The 18,200-nt window shown below is 53.6% G+C and overlaps 1 protein-coding gene and 1 long non-coding RNA gene across 4 annotated transcripts in view; one reads left to right on the top strand and one right to left on the bottom strand.

Annotated features, from left to right (window-relative positions):
* The window catches only part of PFAS (phosphoribosylformylglycinamidine synthase), a 96,144-nt gene that overhangs the window by 20,309 nt on the left and 57,635 nt on the right, over window positions 1-18,200 (bottom strand). For all 3 annotated transcript variants that reach the window (XM_071420270.1, XM_071420271.1, XM_071420272.1), the window contains exons 17-22: window positions 17,232-17,363; window positions 15,131-15,361; window positions 12,562-12,742; window positions 11,151-11,234; window positions 7,833-7,988; window positions 1,065-1,190 (exon numbers count right to left, since the gene is read on the bottom strand). In XM_071420270.1, the coding sequence (XP_071276371.1) occupies window positions 1,065-1,190; window positions 7,833-7,988; window positions 11,151-11,234; window positions 12,562-12,742; window positions 15,131-15,361; window positions 17,232-17,363 (910 nt within the window). The remainder of the gene's footprint in view (window positions 1-1,064; window positions 1,191-7,832; window positions 7,989-11,150; window positions 11,235-12,561; window positions 12,743-15,130; window positions 15,362-17,231; window positions 17,364-18,200) is intronic.
* LOC139586693 (uncharacterized) overlaps window positions 10,719-18,200 on the top strand; it is a 35,321-nt gene continuing 27,839 nt past the window's right edge. The window contains exon 1 of the long non-coding RNA XR_011677914.1: window positions 10,719-10,812. This is a non-coding gene — a long non-coding RNA (uncharacterized lncRNA). The remainder of the gene's footprint in view (window positions 10,813-18,200) is intronic.

Genomic DNA, 18,200 nt, shown 5'->3' with positions numbered 1-18,200 from the left:
CAGCCCCGGTTCCTTGGCATAGAGCAGGGCCAGCGCTGGGGACACATGGGGACATTGAGGGGACACTGGGGACACTGGGGGGCTTGGGGACATTGGGGACATCAGGGGGCATTGGGGACATTGGGGGCATTGAGGGGACACTGGGGACATTGGCAACACATTGGGGACATTGGCAACACATTGGCAACACATTGGGGGGTTGGTGACACTGAGGGGACAGTGGGGACAGTGGGGATGTTGGGGGACAGTGGGGACATTGGGACACATTGGGGACAGTGGGGGGATAGTGGGGACATTGAGGGGACGCTGGGGACATTGGGGACGCACTGGGGACATTGAGGGGATTGGGGACACATTAGGGACATTGGGGACATTGGTGACGCATTGGGGACACATTGGGGACTGTGGGGACACTGGGGACATTGAGGGGACACTGAGGACATTGGTGACACACTGGGGACACTGGGGACAGTGAGGGGATTGGTGACACATTAGGGACATTGAGGGGACACTGAGGACATTGGTGACACACTGGGGACACTGGGGACAGTGAGGGGATTGGTGACACATTAGGGACATTGAGGGGACACTGAGGACATTGAGGGGACACTGGGGGATTGGTGACACATTGGGGACATTGAGGGGACAGTGGGGATGTTGGGGGACAGTGGGGACATTGGGACGCATTGGGGACAGTGGGGGGATAGTGGGGACATTGGGGGGTTGGGGACATTGAGGGGACATTGAGGGGACATTGGGGACGCATTGGGGACATTGAGGGGACACTGGGGGATTGGTGACATTGAGGGGACATTGAGGGGACATTGGGGACGCATTGGGGACATGGGGGGATTGGCGACATTGAGGGAACACTGGGGACATTGGGGACATTGGGGACACTGGTGACACATGGGGGACATTGGAGACACTGGGGGATTGGCGACATTGAGGGGACACTGGGGCGCATTGGGGACATTGGGGACACATTAGGGACACACACGGGACACATCGGTGACACACGGGGGACACACGGGTGACACGGGGGGGTGGCTGCTGTCACTGACGGGTGACGCCGGGCGGCGGCGCGGGGACGCTGACGGTGGCGCCGCAGTTGCCGGCGAAGGCCATCTCCAGCACGCAGCCCAGCAGGCCCCCGTCACTGACGTCATGGCCGGCCAGCAGCGCGCGCTCTGGGGACACACGGACACCAGGGGTCACCAAGGGGGCGGGAAATGCCACCAAGGGTCACCAAGGGGACCGGAAATGCCACCCAGGGTCACCCCGGGGGCGGGAAATGCCACCAAGGGTCACCCCGGGGGCGGGAAATGTCACCCAAGGTCAGGAAATGTCACCCAGGGTCACTAAACATCACGTCGGGGTCACCATAGGTCACCTTGGGTCATCAAATGTCACCCCAGAGTCATCAAGTGTCACCTTAGGGTCAGGAAATGCCACCCCAGGTCTGGGGACACACATGGAGATGCCACCCAGGGTCACCAAGGGGGCGGGAAATGTCACCAAAGGGTCGCCAAGGGGGTGGGAAATGCCACCAAGGGTCACCCCAGGGGCGGGAAATGTCACCCAAGGGTCACCAAGGGGGCGGGACATGTCACCCAAGGTCAGGAAATGTCACCCAGGGTCACTAAACATCACGTCGGGGTCACCATAGGTCACCTTGGGTCATCAAATGTCACCCCAGAGTCATCAAGTGTCACCTTAGGGTCAGGAAATGCCACCCCAGGTCTGGGGACACACACACAGAGGCCACCAAGCGTCACCTCGGGGGTGGGAAATGTCACCCAAGGTCAGGAAATGTCACCTCAGGGCCACTGAATGTCACCCAAGGTCATGAAACGTCACGTCGGGGTCATCAAGTGTCACCTTAGGGTCAGGAAATGCCACCCCAGGTCTGGGTACACACACGGAGAGGCCACCCAGGGTCACCTTGGGGGCGGGAAATGCCACCAAGGGTCAGCCAAATGTCACCCAGGGTCACCCCGGGGGCGGGAAATGCCACCAAGGGTCACCCAAGGGGGCGGGAAATGTCACCCCAGGTCAGCCAAATGTCACCCAAGGTGAGGAAATGTCACCCAGGGCCACCAAATGTCACCCAAGGTCATGAAACATCACATCGGGGTCACCATAGGTCACATTAGGGTCACCAAGTGTCACTTTGGGTCAGGAAATGTCACCTTGGGGTCAGCTGGGGTCACCCAAAGTCACCTTGGGGTCATCAAATGTCACCTCAGGGCCAGCCAGGGTCAGCAAATGTCACCCAGGGCCACCAAACATCATGGCGGGGTCACCAAACGTCACCTCAGGTCACCCAAGGTCATTGAATGTCACCTTGGGGTCACCAAATGTCACCCAAGGTCATGAAACGTCACGTCTGGGTCACCCTATGTCACATTAGGGTCATCAAATGTCACCTTGGGTCAGGAAATGCCACCCCAGGTCTGGGGATACACACGGAGAGGCCACCAAGCGTCACCTCGGGGGCGGGAAATGCCACCAAAGGGTCACCAAGGGGGCGGGAAATGTCACCAAGGGTCACCAAGGGGGCGGGAAATGTCACCCAAGGTCTGGGGACACACACGGACAGGCCACCAAGGGTCACCAAGGGGGCGGGAAATGCCACCAAGGGTCAGCCAAATGTCACCCAGGGTCTGGGGACACATGGACAGGCCACCAGGGGTCACCAAGGGGGCGGGAAATGCCACCAAGGTGAGGAAATGTCACCCCAGGGCCACTGAATGTCACCCAAGGTCATGAAACGTCACGTCGGGGTCACTCAAAGTCACCTTAGGGCCACCAAATGTCACCCAGTAATGAAATGTCACGTCGGGGTCACCAAATGTCACCCCAGGGCTCCAAGTGTCATGTTAGGGTCACCAGATGTCACCTTGGGTCACCAAATGTCACCTCAGAGTCATCAAATGTCACCTCAGGTCACCCAAGGTCAGCAAATGTCACCCAGGGCCACCAAACATCATGGCGGGGTCACCAAACGTCACCTCAGGTCACCCAAGGTCATTGAATGTCACCTTGGGGTCACCAAATGTCACCCAAGGTCATGAAATGTCACGTCGGGGTCACCATATGTCACATTAGGGTCATCAAATGTCACCTTGGGTCAGGAAATGCCACCCCAGGTCTGGGGATACACACGGAGAGGCCACCAAGGGTCACCTCGGGGGTGTCAAATGTCACCAAGGGTCACCAAGGGGGCGGGAAATGTCACCCAAGTTCACTAAACGTCACGTCGGGGTCACCATAGGTCACCTTGGGTCATCAAGTGTCACCTTAGGGTCAGGAAATGTCACCCCAGGTCTGGTGACACACACGGAGATGCCACCAAGGGGGCGGGAAATGTCACCTCATGGCCACCAAATGTCACCCAAGGTCACAAAACGTCACGTCGGGGTCACCATAGGTCACATTAGGGTCATCAAGTGTCACCTTGGGGTCATCAAGGGCACCTCAGGGCCACCAAACGTCACGTCAGGGTCACCAAATGTCACCTTAGGGTCACTCAAAGTCACCTTGGGGTCAACAAATGTCACCTCAGATCAGGAAACGCCACCTCAGGGCCACCGAATGTCACCCAAGGTCATGAAACGTCACGTCGGGGTCACCAAAAGTCACCCCAGGTCTGGGGACACACACAGATGCCACCAAGGGTCACCTTGGGGGTGGGAAATGTCACCCAAGGTCAGGAAATGTCACCAAGGGTCACCCCGGGGGCGGGAAATGCCACCAAGGGGGCAGGAAATGTCACTAAGGGTCACGAAATGCCACCTCAGGGCCACCAAACATCACGTCGGGGTCACCATAGGTCACCTTGGGTCAGGAAATGTCACATTGGGGTCACCAAATGTTACCCCAGGTCTGGGGACACACAGAGGCCACCATGGGTCACCCCGGGGGTGGGAAATGTCACCCCAGGTCAGGAAATGTCACCCAAGGGCTGGGGACACATGGACAGGCCACCACGCGTCACCAAGGGGACCGGAAATGTCACCAAGGGTCACCTCGGGGGCGGGAAATGCCACCCCAGGTCAGTCAAATGTCACCTCAGAGTCATCAAATGTCACGTCAGGGTCACCAAACGTCACCACGGGGCCACCCAATGTCACCTCAGGTCAGGAAATGTCACCCAGGGCCACCAAACATCACGGCGGGGTCACCATAGGTCACCTGGGGGTCAGGAAATGTCACCTCAGGATCATCAAGTGTCACCTTGGGGTCACCAAATGTCACCCCAGGTCAGGAAATGTCACCCAGGGCCACCGAATGTCACCCAAGGTCATGAAACGTCACGTCGGGGTCACCATAGGTCACCTTGGGGTCACTCAAAGTCACCTTGGGTCAGGAAATGTCACCCCAGGGGACACACACAGAGGCCACCAAATGTCACCTCGGGGGCGGGAAATGTCACCCAGGGCCACCAAACATCACGTCGGGGTCACCATAGGTCACCTTGGGTCAGGAAATGTCACTTTAGGGCCACCAAATGTCACCTCAGGGCCACTAAACATCACGTCAGGGTCACTCAAAGTCACCTTGGGGTCAACAAATGTCACCTCAGGGCCAGCCAGGGTCACCAAACATCACGTCGGGGTCACCAAATGTCACCTATGTCAGGAAATGTCAGCCAGGGCCACCAAACATCACATCGGGGTCTCCATAGGTCACATCAGGGTCATCAAATGACACCTTAGGGCCACCGAATGTCACGTTGGGGTCACTCAAAGTCACCTTGGGGTCATCAAATGTCACCTCAGGGCCAGCCAGGGTCACCCAATGTCACCTTGGGGGTCATCAAGTGTCCCCCAGTAATGAAATGTGACCTCAGAGTCATCAAATGTCACCAAACGTCACCCCAAGGTCAGCAAATGTCACGTCGGGGTCACCAAACGTCACCCCAAGGTCATCGAATGTCACCTCAGGTCAGGAAATGTCACCCAGGGCCACCAAGTGTCACCCAAGGTCATGAAACGTCACGTCGGGGTCACCATATGTCACATTAGGGTCAGGAAATGTCACCTCAGAGTCACCAAGTGTCATCTTGGGGTCACCAAATGTCACCTTAGGGTCACCCAAAGTCACCTTGGGGTCATCAAGTGTCACCTCGGATCAGGAAATGTCACCTTGGGGTCACCCAATGTCACCCAAGGTCATTCTGGGGACACCCCAAGGTCACCCAGGGTCACCTCAGGGCCACCAAATGTCACCCAAGGTCAGGCAATGTCACCCCAGGGCCACCAAATGTGACCCAGGCACTCCAAAGTCACGTCGGGGTCACCAAACGTCACCAGGGTCACCAAATGTCACCCAGGGCCACCTCAGGGTCACCGAATTCTCAGGTTTTCACCCCAGAACTCCCAAAATTTCCATTTCCCACCCCAAAATCACCATTTTTCACCCCAAAATTGGCATTTTTTGCCCCAAAATCTCCAATTTTTCACCCCAAAAATCTCAATTCTTTCACCCTAAAATCCCCATTTTTCACCCCAAATTTGCCATTTTTCTCCCATATTGGCATTTTTTGCCTTAAAATTCCCAGATTTTGCTCCAAAATTGCCATTGTTTCTCCCAACAAGCCCCAAAATTGGCATTTTTCACCCCAAAATCTCCATTTTTTCACCCCATGAGCCCAAAAATTGCCGGTTTTAACCCCCAAAAAATCTCCATTTTTCGCCCTAAAATCACCATTTTTTGACCAAAAATCGCCATTTTTTTCACCCCAAAAGTCCCAAAATCCTGTGTTTTTTTCCCAAAAATTTTCTTCTTTTTTTTTCCCCAAAAAGCCCCAAATTCACCATTTTTCACCCAAAAATTGACATTTTTCACCCCAAAATCTCCAATTTTTCACCCCAAAAATCTCAGTTCTTTCACCCTAAAATCCCCATTTTTCACCCCAAAATTGCCATTTTTCACTGCAAAATTTCCATTTCCCACCCCAAAATCGCCATTTTTCACCCCAAATTTGCCATTTTTCTCCCATATTCACCATTTTTTGCCTTAAAAGTCCCAGATTTTGCTCCAAAATTGCCATTGTTTCTCCCAACAAGCCCCAAAATTGGCATTTTTCACCCCAAAATCTCCATTTTTTCACCCCATGAGCCCAAAAATTGCCGGTTTTAACCCCCAAAAAATCTCCATTTTTCACCCTAAAATCACCATTTTTTGACCAAAAATCGCCATTTTTTTCACCCAAAAAGTCCCAAAATCCTGTGGTTTTTTCCCAAAAATTTTCTTCTTTTTTTTTCCCCAAAAAGCCCCAAATTCACCATTTTTCACCCAAAAATTGACATTTTTCACCCCAAAATCTCCAATTTTTCACCCCAAAAATCTCAGTTCTTTCACCCTAAAATCCCCATTTTTCACCCCAAAATTGCCATTTTTCACTGCAAAATTTCCATTTCCCACCCCAAAATCGCCATTTTTCACCCCAAATTTGCCATTTTTCTCCCATATTCACCATTTTTTGCCTTAAAAGTCCCAGATTTTGCTCCAAAATTGCCATTGTTTCTCCCAACAAGCCCCAAAATTGGCATTTTTCACCCCAAAATCTCCATTTTTTCACCCCATGAGCCCAAAAATTGCCGGTTTTAACCCCCAAAAAATCTCCATTTTTCACCCTAAAATCACCATTTTTTGACCAAAAATCGCCATTTTTTTCACCCAAAAAGTCCCAAAATCCTGTGGTTTTTTCCCAAAAATTTTCTTCTTTTTTTTTCCCCAAAAAGCCCCAAATTCACCATTTTTCACCCAAAAATTGACATTTTTTGCCCCAAAATCTCCAATTTTTCACCCCAAAAATCTCAGTTCTTTCACCCTAAAAATCACCATTTTTTGACCAAAAATCGCCATTTTTTCACCCCAAAAGCCCCAAAATTGCCATTTTTCACCCCAAAATCCATGGAATTTGCCCAGACAATCTCCATTTTTTCCCACAAAAAAATCACAATTTCCCACTCCAAATTCCCCATTTTTCCCCCTAAAATCGCCATTTTTTGACCAAAAATCGCCATTTTTTTGCCCAAAATCACCATTTTTCACCCCAAAATCTCAAATTTTTCACCCCAAAAATCTCAGTTCTTTCACCCTAAAATCACCATTTTTTGACCAAAAATTGCCATTTTTTCACCCCAAAAGCCCCAAAATCACCATTTTCACCCCAAAATTGGCATTTTTTCGCCCCAAAATCTCCAATTTTACACCCCAAAAATCTCAGTTCTTTCACCCAAAAATCGCCATTTTTTTGCCCAAAAAGCCCCAAAATCACCATTTTTTGCCCCAAAATCTCCAATTTTTCACCCCAAAAATCTCAGTTCTTTCACCCCAAAATCCCCATTTTTCATGCTAAAATCCCCATTTTTTGACCAAAAATTGCCATTTTTCGCCCAAAAAGCCCCAAAATCCTGTGGTTTTTTCCCAAAATCGCCGTTTTTTGCCCCAAACCTTTGAGCAGCTGCTGGGTGACGTTGAAGGCGCTCTCCAGGCTCTGGGGCTGGTCCAGGTTGGGGCAAATGGCCCCAGAAAGCCCCAAAATCCCCATTTTTCACCCCAAAACCCCCATCAATGCCATTTTCACCTTTAAATTTCCTTCTTTTTTGACCCAAAATCACCATTTTTTACCCCAAAATGTCAAATTTTTCACCCCAAAAATCTCAGTTCTTCCACCCCAAACTCGCCATTTTTCCCCCTAAAATCCCCATTTTTTGACCAAAAATCACCATTTTTCCCCCTAAAATCCCCATTTTTTGACCAAAAATCACCATTTTTTCGCCCAAAAAGCCCCAAAATCGCCGTTTTTGGCCCCAAACCTTTGAGCAGCTGCTGGGTGACGTTGAAGGCGCTCTCCAGGCTCTGGGGCTGGTCCAGGTCGGGGCAGTCGTCGCCCACCTGGGCAAACACCTGGGCCAGGGCGGAGCCTCCCAGGCGGTGCCGCCCCGGGTTCAGCTGCACCCACAGCAGGGCCCCTGAAACAGCCCAAAATCAGCCCAAAATCAGCCCAAAATCAGCCCCAGAATCACCAGAAATTGGGGGGAAATTGACCCAAAAATGGAGACAAAACTGGGGGAAATTCGAGCCAAAAATGGAGCCAAAAATGGAGCCAAAAATGGGGAAAATTGACCTAAAAATGTGGGAAATCCACCCAGAAATGGAGCCAAAAATGGGGGAAATTGGCCTAAAAATGTGGGAAATTCAATCCAAAAATGGAGCCAAAAATGGAGCCAAAAATGGGGGAAATTCGAGCCAAAAATGGAGCCAAAAATGGGGAAAATTGACCCAAAAATGTGGGAAATCCACGCATAAATGGAGCCAAAAATGGGGAAAATTGACCCAAAAATGGAGCCAAAAATGGGGGAAATTGACCTCAAAATGTGGGAAATCCACCCATAAAAGGGGCCAAAAATGGACCTAAAAATGGGGAAAAAAACACCCAAAAATGGGGAAATTTGACGTAAAAATGTGGGAAATCCACCCAAAAACGGAGCCAAAAATGGGGGAAATTGACCTAAAAATGTGGGAAATCCACCCATAAATGGACCCAAAAATGGACCTAAAAATGGGGAAAATTGACGTAAAAATATGGGAAATCCACCCATAGATGGAGCCAAAAATGGAGCCAAAAATGGGAGAAATTTGAGCCAAAAATGGAGCCAAAAATGGGGAAAATTGACCTAAAAATGTGGGAAATCCACCCAAAAACGGAGCCAAAAATGGGGAAAATCCAAGCAAAACTGGGGGAATCTACCCAAAAATGGAGCCTAAAATGGGGGAAATTCGAGCCAAAAATGGAGCCAAAAATGGGGAAAATTGACCTAAAAATGGAGCCAAAAATGGGGGAAATTGACCTAAAAATGTGGGAAATCCACCCATAAATGGAGCCAAAAATGGACCCAAAAATGGACCCAAAAATGGAGAAATTTCAGCCAAAAATGGAGCCAAAAATGGGGAAAATTGACCTAAAAATGTGGGAAATCCACCCAGAAATGGAGCCAAAAATGGGGGAAATTGGCCTAAAAATGTGGGAAATTCGATCCAAAAATGGAGCCAAAAATGGAGCCAAAAATGGGGGAAATTCGAGCCAAAAATGGAGCCAAAAATGGGGAAAATTGACCCAAAAATGGAGCCAAAAATGGGGGAAATTGACCTCAAAATGTGGGAAATCCACCCATAAAAGGGGCCAAAAATGGACCTAAAAATGGGGAAAAAAACACCCAAAAATGGGGAAATTTCACGTAAAAATGTGGGAAATCCACCCATAAATGGAGCCAAAAATGGGAGAAATTCGAGCCAAAAATGGAGCCAAAAATGGGGAAAATTGACCCAAAAATGGGGGAAATCCACCCAAAAATGGAGCCAAAAATGGAGCCAAAAATGGGGGAAATTTGAGCCAAAAATGGAGCCAAAAATGGGGAAAATTGACCTAAAAATGTGGGAAATCCACCCAAAAATGGACCCAAAAATGGACCAAAAATTGGGGAAATTCAACCTAAAAATGGACCCAAAAATGGGGAAATTCAACCTAAAAATGGGCCTAAAAATGGACACAAAAATGGACCCAAAAATGGGGAAATTCAACCTAAAAATGGACCTAAAAAAGGACCCAAAATTAGGGAAATTCAGCCTAAAAATGGGCCCTAAAATTGACCCAAAAATGGGGAAATTCGACCTAAAAATGGGCCCAGAAATGGACCCAAAAATGGAGGAAAATGACCCCAAAATGGGCCCAAAAATTGAGCCAAAAATGGGGAAATTCGACCTAAAAATTGACCCAAAAATGGGGAAATTCGACCTAAAAGTGGACCAAAAATGGACCTAAAAATGGGGAAATTCGACCTAAAAATGGACCTAAAAATGGACCCAAAATTGGGGAAATTCAACCTAAAAATGGGCCTAAAAATGGACCCAAAATTGGGAAATTCAACCTAAAAATGGACACAAAAATAGACCCAAAAATGGGGAAATTAAACCTAAAAATGGGCCCTAAAATGGACCCAAAAATGGGGAAATTAAACCTAAAAATGGGCCCTAAAATGGACCCAAAAATGGGGAAATTCGACCTAAAAATTGACCTAAAAATGGACCCAAAATTGGGGAAATTCTACTTAAAAATGGGCCTAAAAATGGACCTAAAAATGGACCCAAAAATGGGGAAATTTGACCTAAAAATGGACCCAAAAATGGGGAAATTCAACCTAAAAATGGACCCAAAAATGGAGCCAAAATTGGGGAAATTGAACTTAAAAATGGGCCTAAAAATGGACCCAAAAATGGGGAAATTGGACCTAAAAATGGACCCAAAAATGGGGAAATTCAACCTAAAAATGGACCCAGAAATGGACCCAAAATTGGGGAAATTCAACCTAAAAATGGACCTAAAAATGAAGCCAAAATTGGACCCAAAAATGGGGAAATTTGACCTAAAAATTGACCCAAAAATGGGGAAATTCTATCCAAAAATGGACCTAAAAATGGGGAAATTCAACCTAAAAATGGACCTAAAAATGGACCCGAAAATGGACCCAAAATTGGGGAAATTCGACCTAAAAATGGACCTAAAAATGGGGAAATTTGACCTAAAAATGGACCCAAAAATGGGGAAATTCAACCTAAAAATGGACCCAAAAATGGGGAAAATCCACCCAAAAATGGCCTCAATAGAGCTGGGAAAAACTGGAACCAAAAGGGACAAAAATGGCCCCAAAAGTGTCCCCAGGTGTGTCCCCAGGTGTGTCCCAGGTGTGTCCCAGGTGTGTCCCAGGTGTGTCCCCAGCTGTCCCCAGCTGTCCCCAGGTGTGTCCCAGGTGTGTCCCCAGCTGTCCCCAGTGTCCCCAGGTGTGTCCCCATGTCCCCAGGTGTGTCCCAGGTGTGTCCCCAGGTGTGTCCCAGGTGTGTCCCCAGGTGTGTCCCAGGTGTGTCCCAGGTGTGTCCCCAGCTGTCCCCAGGTGTCCCCAATGTCCCCAGGTGTGTCCCAGGTGTGTCCCCAGGTGTGTCCCCAGGTATATCCCCAATGTCCCCAGCTGTCCCCAGGTGTGTCCCAGGTGTGTCCCAGGTGTGTCCCCAGGTGTGTCCCCAGGTGTGTCCCAGGTATATCCCCAATGTCCCCAGCTGTCCCCAGGTGTGTCCCTCACCTCTGTCGTTGGGACACTTGAGGTCGGGGGTGACGGTGGCGGTGACATCGGGGCACACGGCGTAGGCCGAGATCACCAGGGCACCTGGGGGTCACCGCGGGGTCACCTGGGTGTCCACAATGTCCCCAACTCCCCCCAATGTCTCCAATGTCCCCCCAATCCCCCCCAATGTCCCCAGTGTCCCCATTGTCCCAAATCCCCCAATGTCCCCAATGTCCCGAAATCCGCCCAATGTCCCCATTGTCCCCAGTATCCCAAATCCCCCAATCCCCCATTGTCCCAAATGTCCCCAATGTCCCTCGATGTCCCCATTGTCCCCAATGCCCCCAGTGCCCCCCCAGTGTCCCCAATGTCCCCCCAATGTCCCCCCAATGTCCCCAGTGCCCCACAAATCCCCCCATTGTCCCCAATCCTCCAATGTCACCCTGGTCCCCAAATCCCCCCAGTGTCCCCAACCCTCCCAATGTCCCCCATTGTCCCCAGTGTCCCCAATCCCCACAATGTCCCCAGTGTCCCCCTAGTTCCCAATGCCCCCAGTGTCCCCAATCCCCGCCAGTGTCCCCAACCCCCCAATGTCCCCCCAATGTCCCCATTGTCCCCAGTCCCCCAATGCCCCCATTGTCCCCAATGTCCCCAATGCCCCCATTGTCCCCCACAATGTCCCCAAATCCCCCAATGTCCCCTGACTTCGCAATGTCCCCAATGTGCCCCACTGTCCTCCCCCAATGTCCCCATTGTCCCCAATGTCCCCATTGTCCCCAAATCCCCCCAGTGTCCCCAATCCCCCTCAATGGCCCCACTGGCCCCAATGTGCCCCAATGTCACCAATGCCTCCAATCCCCCATTGTCCCCAATGTCACCCAATGTCCCCAATGTCCCCAACCCGCCCAATGTCCCCAATGTCCCCAATTGTCCCCAATCCCCCCAGTGTCCCCAATGTCCTCCCAATGCCCCCCACAGTGTCCCCAGTGTCCCCAATGTCCCCAGTGCCCCCCAATGTCCCCCAAAATGTCCCCAATCCCCCCCAATGTCCTCAACCCACCCAATGTCCCCAATGTCCCCCTGGTCCCTAATGTCCCCAATCCCTCCCCAATGCCCCCAGTGCCCCCCAGTGTCCCCAGTGTCCCCCTGGTTCCCAATGTCCCCAATGCCCCCAGTCCCCCTCAATGTCCCCAATCCCCCTCAATGTCCCCAATGCCCCCCAATGTCCCCAGTGCCCCCCTGGTTCCCAACGTCCCCAATCCCCCTCGATGTCCCCAGTCCCCCTCGATGTCCCCAGTGTCCCCATTGTCCCCAATCCTCCTCAATGTCCCCAGTCCTCCCAATGTGCTCTCAATGTCCCCAATGCCCCCAGTCCCCCTCGATGTCCCCATTGTCCCCCCATTGTCCCCCCCAGTGTCCCCACTGTCACCGGGCGCCATGACGGTGTCGCTGCCCACTCTGGCGGCCATGCTGAGCGAGTCCTTGCCGCCGTCGATGGCCACGCCCAGGCGGCGCAGGGCGGCCACCAGCGCGTCACACGCGGCCACCAGCGCCCCGCCCTCCGCCCCCAGCTTGGAGCCCCACATCCAATTGCCCGAGCACTTCACGTCCTGGGGACAGCGGGGACACGGGGGACACCAGGGACAATGGGGACAGACGGGACATTGGAGGGATTGGGGGCATTGGGGACAATGGGGGGATTTGGGACATTGGAGGGATATTGGGGACAATGGGGGGTTGGGGACATTGGGGCACATTGGGGACATTGGCAGGACAATGGGGGCAATGGGGGGGACATTGGGAACATTGGGGGGAAATTGGGGACATTGAGGACAATGGGGACATTGGAGGGATTGGGGACAATGGGGACATTGGGGACATTGGGGGATTGGGGACATTGGAGGGACATTGGGGGGAAATTGGGGACAGAGGGGACATTGGGGGCACATTGGGGGCAGAGGGGTCATTGGAGGGATTGGGGACATTTGGGGGACATTGGGGGGACATTGGGGGGGTTGGGGACAGCAGGGGACAATGGGGGGGTTGGGGGTAAATTGGGGACATTTGGGAACAGAGGGGGGATTGGGGACAATGGGGGGATTTGGGGACATTGGAGGGCATTGGGGACAGAGGGGACAATGGGGGATTGGGGGCATTGGGGAACATTGGGGACAGCAGGGACAATGGGGACATTTGGGGGACATTGGGGGGGTTGGGGACATTATGGGGGACATTTGGGACAATGGGGGGACATTTGGGACAATGGGGGGATTGGGGGGGACAATGGGGGCATTGGGGACATTGGGGACACACAGAGGGACACAGAGAGACAGGGAGAGATGGGGGAGGGGACAGGTCAGTGCCACCGCCTGCCACCTCCCCCTGCTGCCACCCCCACCCCACAATGTCCCCAACCCCACAATGTCCCCAACGTCCCCTTGATGTGCGTGACCCTGGCGAACACCAGGTTGGTGATGGCCTCGGTCAGTACCCCATGGTCCCATTGTCACCAATGTCCCCAGTGTCCCCAAACCCGCCAATATCCCAAACCCTCCCCAGTGTCCCCAGTGTCCCCAACTGTCACCTTGAGGTGCGTCACGCGTGCGAACACCAGGTTGGTGATGGCCTCGGTCAGCGCCCCATGGTCCCATTGTCACCAATGTCCCCAGTGTCCCCAAACCCGCCAATATCCCAAACCCTCCCCAGTGTCCCCAGTGTCCCCAACTGTCACCTTGAGGTGCGTCACGCGTGCGAACACCAGGTTGGTGATGGCCTCGGTCAGCGCCCAATGTCCCCAATGTCCCCAAACATCCCCAAACCCCCCAGGTGTCCCCAATGTCCCCAATGTCCCCAATGTCCCCAACACCTCAAACACCCCAATGTCCCCAGTGTCCCCAAACCCCCCAGTGTCCCCAGGTGTCACCTTGAGGTGCGTGACCCTGGCGAACACCAGGTTGGTGATGGCCTCGGTCAGCGCCCACTGTCCCCAATGTCCCCAATGTCCCCAGTATCCCAAACACCCCCAAATCCCCTGAACCTCGTTGATGTCCCCAATGTCCCCGATGTCCCCAGGTGTCACCTTGAGGTGCGTCACTAGTGCGAACACCAGGCTGGTGATGGCCTCGGTCAGCGCCCAATGTCCCCAATGTCCCCAATGTCCCAAACACCTCAAACACCCCAAATCCCCTCAATGTCCCCAGGTGTCACCTTGAGGTGCGTGACCCTGGCGAACACCAGGTTGGTGATGGCCTCGGTCAGCGCCCAATGTCCCCAATGTCCCCAACACCCCAAACACCCCAAATAACCCCTAACACCCCAAATGTCCCCAGTGTCCCCAAGTGTCACCTTGAGGTGCGTCACGCGTGCGAACACCAGGTTGGTGATGGCCTCGGTCAGTGCCCAATGTCCCCAATGTCCCCAAACATCCCCAAACCCCCCAGATATCCCAATTCCCCCAATTCCCCCAAACCCCCCCAGATGTCCCCAATGTCCCCAAGTGTCCCCCAGTATCACCTTGAGGTGCGTCACCCGTGTGAACACCAGGTTGGTGATGGCCTTGGTCAGTGCCCAATGTCCCCAATGTCCCCAATATCCTGAACACCCCCAAATCCCTCAAACCCCCCAGATGTCCCCAGTGTCCCCAGGTGTCACCTTGAGGTGCGTGACCCTGGCGAACACCAGGTTGGTGATGGCCTCGGCCAGCGCCCAATGTCCCCAATGTCCCCAAACATCCCCAAACCCCCCAGATGTCCCCAGTGTCCCCAACACCTCAAACACCCAAATCCCCCCAATGTCCCCAATGTCCCCAAGTGTCACCTTGAGGTGCGTCACTCGTGTGAACACCAGGTTGGTGATGGCCTCCGTCAGTGCCCAATGTCCCCAGTGTCCCCAATGTCCCCAGTGTCCCCAAACCCCCCAATATCCCCAAATCCCCCCAATGTCCCCAACATCCCAAATCCCTCAAACGCCCCAATGTCCCCAATGTCCCCAGGTGTCACCTTGAGGTGCGTCACGCGTGCGAACACCAGGTTGGTGATGGCCTCGGTCAGCGCCAGGCGCGCGCCGGCCGCGGGGTCCAGGAGCCCCTTGATCGGCTGCTCGCCGATGGCGGTGGCGGCGCCGCTGTCCCCGAACGGGGACAGGGCCACCACGGCCACGTCGGCCAGCGGCGTGTGCAGGGGACCCACGCACTGCTGCTGCGCCACCAGCCCCGTCACCGAGCGGTCCACCTGGGGACAGCCGTGGGGACAGTGTGGGGACACTGGGGACACTGGGGGGACAGCAATGGGGACAGTGTGGGGACAGCATTGGGGACAGTGGGGACAGTGTGGGGACAGCGCGGGGATTGGGGACAGCAATGGGGATAGCAGTGGGGACAGTGGGGACAGTGTGGGGACAGTGGGGACATTGGGGACAGCAGTGGGGACAGCAATGGGGACAGCGGGGACATCGGGGGGGCTTGGGGACACTGGGGACAGCAATGGGGACACTGGGGACAGTGTGGGGGGACAGTGTGGGGACAGTGGGGACATTGGGGACAGCGGGGACAGTGTGGGGACACTGGGGGGACAGCAATGGGGACAGTGGGGACACCCATGGGGACAGCAATGGGGACATCAGTGGGGACAGCACTGGGGGACAGTGGGGACAGTGGGGACAGTGTGGGGACATTGGGGACAGCAGTGGGGAGAGCAGTGGGGAGAGCAATGGGGACAGTGGGGGGACAGTGGGGACAGCAATGGGGACAGTGGGGACACTGGGGACAGTGGGGGGGTTGGGGACATTGGGGACATTGGGGACAGCAGTGGGGACAGCAATGGGGACAGCATGGGGACAGCAGTGGGGACAGCAATGGGGACACTGGGGGGGTTGAGGACATCGGGGACAGCGCAGGGATTGGGGACATTGAGGACAGTGGGGACATTGGGGACAGCAATGGGGACAGCATTGGGGACAGCAATGGGGACAGCATTGGGGACATTAGGGACAGCGGGGATAGCAGTGGGGACAGCAATGGGGACAGTGGGGACACTGGGGGGACAGCAGTGGGGACAGCAGCGGGGGTTGGGGACATTGGGGACAGCAATGGGGACAGCAATGGGGACAGTGGGGACATTGGGGACATCGGGGGGTTGGGGACAGTGGGGACAGCAGTGGGGACATCAGGGGGTTGGGGACATCGGGGGGGTTGGGGACACTGGGGACACTGGGGGGACATTGGGGACATTGAGGGTGGGGGTGGCACAGGTGGCAGGTGCCACAGGTGACACTGATCCAATGCTGAGGTGACACAGAGGTCACACAGGTGACACAGACAGGTGACACAGGGGTGACACAGGGGTGACACAGCAGTGACACAGGGGTGACAATGAGGTGACACTCAGGTGACAAGGACAGGTGACACTCACCTTGTTGGTCAGGTACCTCTTGCTGGCCACGGCCGGGGTTTGGGGTTGGGCTCACACAGGTGTGACAGGGGTGACACAGGGGTATCACAGGTGACACAGACAGGTGACACAGGTGTGACAGGTGACACAGGGGTGACACAGGGGTACCACAGGTGACACAGACAGGTGACACAGGTGTGTCACTCACCTTGTTGGTCAGGTACCTCTTGCTGGCCACGGCCGGGGTTTGGGGTGGGGTTGGTGTAACACAGGTGACACAGGGGTGACACAGGGGTATCACAGGTGACACAGGGGTGACACACAGGTGACAATGAGGTGACACAGGTGTGACACAGGTGTCACTCACCTTGTTGGTCAGGTACCTCTTGCTGGCCACGGCCGGGGTTTGGGTGGGGTTGGTGTAACACAGGTGACACAGGGGTGACACAGGGGTGACACAGGGGTGACACAGGTGACACAGACAGGTGACAATGAGGTGACAATGAGGTGACAAGGACAGGTGTCACTCACCTTGTTGGTCAGGTACCTCTTGCTGGCCACGGCCGGGGTTTGGGGTGGGGTTGGTGTGACACAGGTGTGACACAGGTGACACAGGGGTGACAATGAGGTGACACAGGTGACACAGGTGACAATGAGGTGACACAGGTGACACAGACAGGTGACACAGGTGACACAGGTGACAAGGACTCACCTTGTTGGTCAGGTACCTCTTGCTGGCCACGGCCGGCAGCCTCAGGACCCTCTCGAGGGCGGCTCTGACCGAGAGCCCCGGGGGGAGGCTCAGGGGGCGCCGGGGCAGCGGAGCCCGGGACAGGTGGAACTCCTGGGGGGACCCCAAAAACCATCAGGGACACCCCAAAAATACCGGGGACACCCCAAAAACCATCAGGGGGACCCAAAAACCATCGGGGACACCCCAAAAACCATCAGGAACACCCCAAAAATCATCAGGGACACCCCAAAAACCATCAGGGACACCCCAAAAACCATCAGGAACACCCCAAAAACCATCGGGGACACCCAAAAATACCGGGGACACCCCAAAAACCATCAGGGGGACCCCAAACATCATCAGGGACACCCCAAAAACCATCAGGGACACCCCAAAAACCATCAGGGACACCCCAAAAATCACCAGGGACACCCCAAAAACCATCAGGAACACCCCAAAAACCATCGGGGACACCCCAAAAACCATCGGGGACACCCCAAAAATTGGGGGGGAAAAGGTGAAATTTGGGGTACATCAAATAAAAAATTTGGGGTAAAAAATGTGGGGGTTTAAATTTTTGGGGGTTCAAATTTTGGGTCAGTTCAGTTTTTGGGGGTTGGAGATGCTGGAGATTGGAGGGGACCCCAAAAATCATCAGGGACACCCCAAAAATTGGGGGGAAAAAGGGGAAATTTGGGGTACAGGAAATAAAAAAATTTGGGGTAAAAAATTTGGGGGTTTAAATTTTTGGGGGTTTAAATTTTTGGGGGTTGGAGATGCCAGAGATTGGAGAGGACCCCAAACATCATCAGGGGACCCCAAAAACCATCAGGGACACCCCAAAAATTGGGGGGAAAAAGGGGAAATTTGGGGTACATCAAATAAAAAAAATTGGGGTAAAAAAATTTGGGTTAAAAAATTTGGGGGTTCAAATTTTTGGGGTCCCAT

This window comes from Agelaius tricolor, unplaced genomic scaffold (genome assembly GCF_023055355.1).
Source record: "Agelaius tricolor isolate 1412-34295 unplaced genomic scaffold, bAgeTri1.0.p SCAF_132, whole genome shotgun sequence".
Lineage (NCBI taxonomy): Eukaryota > Metazoa > Chordata > Aves > Passeriformes > Icteridae > Agelaius > Agelaius tricolor.
The sequence above is the reverse complement of the archived record's forward strand: the minus strand, read 5'-3'. Positions and strand labels throughout refer to the sequence as shown.